The sequence below is a fragment of the Mesitornis unicolor genome, unplaced genomic scaffold, assembly GCF_000695765.1.
Source record: "Mesitornis unicolor isolate BGI_N332 unplaced genomic scaffold, ASM69576v1 scaffold30250, whole genome shotgun sequence".
Taxonomy (NCBI): domain Eukaryota; kingdom Metazoa; phylum Chordata; class Aves; order Mesitornithiformes; family Mesitornithidae; genus Mesitornis; species Mesitornis unicolor.
In genome coordinates, this window is record NW_010158062.1 from 1 (window position 1) to 1,611 (window position 1,611).

The 1,611-nt window shown below is 57.2% G+C and overlaps 1 protein-coding gene across 1 annotated transcript in view; it reads right to left on the bottom strand.

The window, feature by feature from the left end:
- Positions 1-7: 7 nt before the first annotated feature.
- Positions 8-1,611, bottom strand: part of FAM193B (family with sequence similarity 193, member B) — a gene marked incomplete at both ends in the record, with an annotated part of 4,372 nt that continues 2,768 nt past the window's right edge. The window contains 2 exon segments of the mRNA XM_010182445.1: positions 8-200; positions 1,250-1,486. Coding sequence (XP_010180747.1) covers positions 8-200; positions 1,250-1,486 — 430 coding nt within the window.

Sequence of the window (1,611 nt, forward strand, 5' to 3'; positions counted from 1 at the left end):
CTGAAGCTGGCCCGGATGGAGTCCTTGATGGTGTTCTTGATCTCCTGCAGCCGGCTGCTGAGGAAGCTGTTCACCCGCTCCAGCTCCAGCTCCGGCCACTCCAGCAGCTTCTCCTCGGCCGGCTCCCTGGCCTGGCTGGCTGCGGGGGCACGCTCTGCCCGCTTCTGGGCCTCTGCCTCCAGCTGGGCCTTCTCCTTCTCCTGCAACACAGATGCCATGAGGACTGGGTGGCCTGGGCCACAGTGCCACGCACCAGCTTTGTCAGGCAGCAAACCCAAGGGCTGATACTCAGCACAGCCACCCCGATGTCTTCCACAGCCACCAAACTGCCCCCGTGGGCACAACAGCCACCACTCTGGTCACAGGGCACCAGCACAAGCCATCGGGCACTGCCTCTCCTCGCCACAGATGCTCAGTGTTCATCAGAGCCATGGCATGGATCAGGCAGGACAGCGCAGCTGTCCTGCTTCACTAGAATACTGCTCCTAAGACTCTCCCATTCAGGAAAACTGCATTTCTAAATGATTTCCACACTCCTTTTCAGTGGGAACAAGCTGATGAGACACTCTGGTCTAGTTTTCAGCCAACACTGGAATGCAGGTTGCTGTAGTGATCAGGGACTGCTTGCAGTTTCGGTGATGCACCTCTCCTGCCAACATTTTCTTTACAAGAAGTTTAGAGGAGCAGATACTGGGGCAGATGAACAAATTGGCCAGTAAAATGCTATACCATATGGTATACCATAAACATCAACTACAACCTGGAGAGTTTGCTAGGGACAGCTCTTTCATCAATGGCTGCCATCCCAAGAAGGTCTTGGCCCCCCAAGGCCAACTCCCCCATCGTATCAGCCAAGTATAACTCTGTGTACTTTATATTAATACTGTTATTAGGACTGGGTCTTCTTATTATTAATTAAATGTTTCTATTTCAACCCATGGGTCTCCTTTCCCTTTCCTGATTCCCCTCCCCAGGTGGAGAGGAGAAGTCACGGGGTGACAGAACTGCCTAAACAAGGATGCCAGCACCCCAAAGTGCCTGGGAGGGCTGGGCCACCCTCTGCAGGAACAGAGGCAGGGGACGCCTCGCAGAGCTGGACACTGCAGACACCTCAGGGGAGAGGGGCAGCAAAGGACACAGAGTTAAAGAAACGAAACGGATGTGAGGGAAAGAAGGCAAAGCCCTGCAAGGAGCAGTGTCTCTCTCTGACCCCCCTTCAGGCAGCACTACCCTCTCTGCCCAACCTCACCTTCTTCTTCTGCTTGTGCCGTGCCCGCTTGGCCGCCTTGGCGCTGTTCAAGGGCTTGGGCTCCGTGCTGTTGATGTAGTCCAGCAGCTCATCCACGTTGCGGTGGTCCACAGCGGGCTCTCCTGAGCTGCTGTTGTGCCCCAGTTTCTGCGGCAGCTCCTCTTTCCTCTTGGTGAGGCGCGAACGCAGTTTCTCCCGGATCTCAGCGTAGTTGCGGCTCGTGGGAGCGGCCGGGGGCTGCGGGAGGCAGACGCTGTCAGGCCGGGGAGGCACACGAAGCCAGCGCGACACGCAGGCAGCCCGGCTCCCCCATCAGTCCCCTGCCAGCCTCCCCAGCCGCTCCCTTCCCTGAGGTCTCAGTG